The sequence below is a fragment of the Propithecus coquereli genome, unplaced genomic scaffold (genome assembly GCF_000956105.1).
Source record: "Propithecus coquereli isolate 6110/MARCELLA unplaced genomic scaffold, Pcoq_1.0 Scaffold193, whole genome shotgun sequence".
Taxonomy (NCBI): Eukaryota; Metazoa; Chordata; class Mammalia; order Primates; family Indriidae; genus Propithecus; species Propithecus coquereli.
In genome coordinates, this window is record NW_012144190.1 from 193,891 (window position 1) to 196,055 (window position 2,165).

General features: G+C 47.1%; 1 protein-coding gene across 1 annotated transcript in view; it reads right to left on the reverse strand.

Annotated features, from left to right (window-relative positions):
* Positions 1–1,579: 1,579 nt before the first annotated feature.
* Positions 1,580–2,165, reverse strand: part of NLRP7 (NLR family, pyrin domain containing 7) — a 52,474-nt gene continuing 51,888 nt past the window's right edge. Inside the window, exon 9 of the mRNA XM_012642990.1 lies at positions 1,580–1,700. Within this exon, the coding sequence (XP_012498444.1) occupies positions 1,580–1,700 (121 nt within the window). The remainder of the gene's footprint in view (positions 1,701–2,165) is intronic.

Below are 2,165 nucleotides of genomic sequence, written 5' to 3' on the forward strand. Positions count from 1 at the left end.
AGGGCTGCACAACGGGAGGTCGGGGGAGGGATTCGGCTCCCCGGGCCTGGGTGCTCCAGCCCCTACACAGCCCTGGAAGAGAATCCCTGCTGAGATCGGCCAAAAATTCAAGTTTCCCTTCCCTTCTGGGTGCAATACCATCCTCCACCTTCTCTCTGGGACTCCAGAGCTAAGCAGGGCAGGGGAGGAGATGTGATTCTGCAACCACTGGAGCCCCTGGCCCTGCAGAGCTCGTCTACAAAGGGATTGGTCCTGCGAGCCAGGTGAGGATGCAGGATGTGGGGAGTGAGGTCCGCCCGACACCACGAGGCTGAGGTTCCACAGCTGCCCTCTTGCAGAGGCCAGGAGGGATGAGCGAGTTTCTCCTCCAGGTCTTTCTTTACCCAGCAGGGAGACTGAGGGGAGGTACAACATCAGGAGGATATTTCAGACCAGACACCTCACTTGTCTTCCACCCATGGCAGTTTTAAGTCTCTACATGATTGGCAATTAGGGCCAAATTATTCTGTTGTGAAGGCTGTCATGTGCCTTGCAGGACATTTACCGGCATCTCTGGTTTCCGCCCACTAGAGGCTTATAGCGAAGCCAGTGTGATCAAAAAAAAAAAAAAAAAAAAAAATCTGAGTAGTCAAGTCCAGAGATACGGAAAAGTTAGTGGTTGCTAGGGCTGGGCTGTGGATACAGAGTAACTTCTTGGTGATGGGATCTCCTTTTGAAAGTAGACAGAGGTGATATTTTCACAGCACTGAATGCGAAATGCCACAGGGTTGCTCTCTAAAAGGGCTCAAAAGGACAATTTGTTATTTTGCCACAACGAATGTCTCTAAACATTGCCAAGTGTCCCCAGGGGGCAAAACTGCCACCAGTTGATGGCCATTGTCTTATTCTATGACAATGGATAGGGTTTCTAAAATTCAGTGCTGGCCAGGTGGTGGCTCACACCTGTAATGCCAGCACTCTGGGAGGCTGAGGCAGGAGGATCGCTTGAGCTCAGGAGTTTGAGACCAGCCTGAACAAGAGCGAGACCCTATCTGTGCTAAAAATAAAAAAAAAAATTAGCCGGGCATGGTGGCGCATGCCTGTAGTCCCAGCTACTCAACTCAGGAGGCTGAGGCAGGAGGATCACTGGAGCCCGGGAGTGTGAGGTTGCTGTGAGCTAGGCTGACGCCACAGCATTCTAGACTAGGCAACAGAGTCAGACTGTGTTTCAAAAAAAAAAAAAGAAGGATAAATTAGGTCCTTTGTGGTATCACTGCCTGGTTGAGTTCAGGCACTAGATACAAAGTATGAAGTTTACCCCATTTGCTCTCCAGCATGTTAATAAAGGCCACTCCGAAAATGCTTTAACTCTTTATTATCCTTGTGAGAGACAACACGTGCTATGAAATGGGACGTGACTTGTGCAGAACCCCCTCTAGACCTCAGAGAAACACCAGTGTTAAATCCTCCACGTTGACACCTCATGTAGTGATTTACAGTCGATTTTCACAAACAAGACGTCTCACAGAGAGAGCACGTTCTCCCCCTTCAGACGTGTAATTCACAGAGAGAACAGGCCCAGGGTGCTCAGGAAACGTAATCAACAGCATGACACTCCAGTTGTCCTGGCCACGTTACATTCAATTGTCAGTCTGGGATTGATTTCTTTTACTTCCTTCAACAGCTTCTGGATTTTCCAATTACAATCATACGCCTTCAGCCTAGAGAATCAGAACATAAAGTATCCCAAAATCTGTTTCAGGACATTCAAAGCAGGAAGTTTTCTGTTTTGTTTTTTTTGTTTTTGTTTTTGTTTTTGTATTGTTTTGTTTTTAAGAATACAGACCCAAAATTAGGGATCTGTTTTTTCTATGACACCTATACGAATATCAGACTAAAGTCTGACAGAACATTGTAACGGGCTCACCACGGCTTCCATGGTTTCTGCAGTTACCAGTATCGAGGGTGAGTTCTAGTCTGGTCTGTCCACGGTTTACCTCTGTAAACATAAACCCTCCTAGCAGTTTATGTGTACCCTGACTTGAATAGGGCAAGCTGCTACCAGCTGGACAGATAAGCTGAGCGTACATGACAAGTGTGTGGCTCCTCTAGATCAGATTAGATTACTTCTTCAGGAAGTGGAGTTGTCCATCATAAATGTTAAAGTGATCTCCAAGGTAAATAAG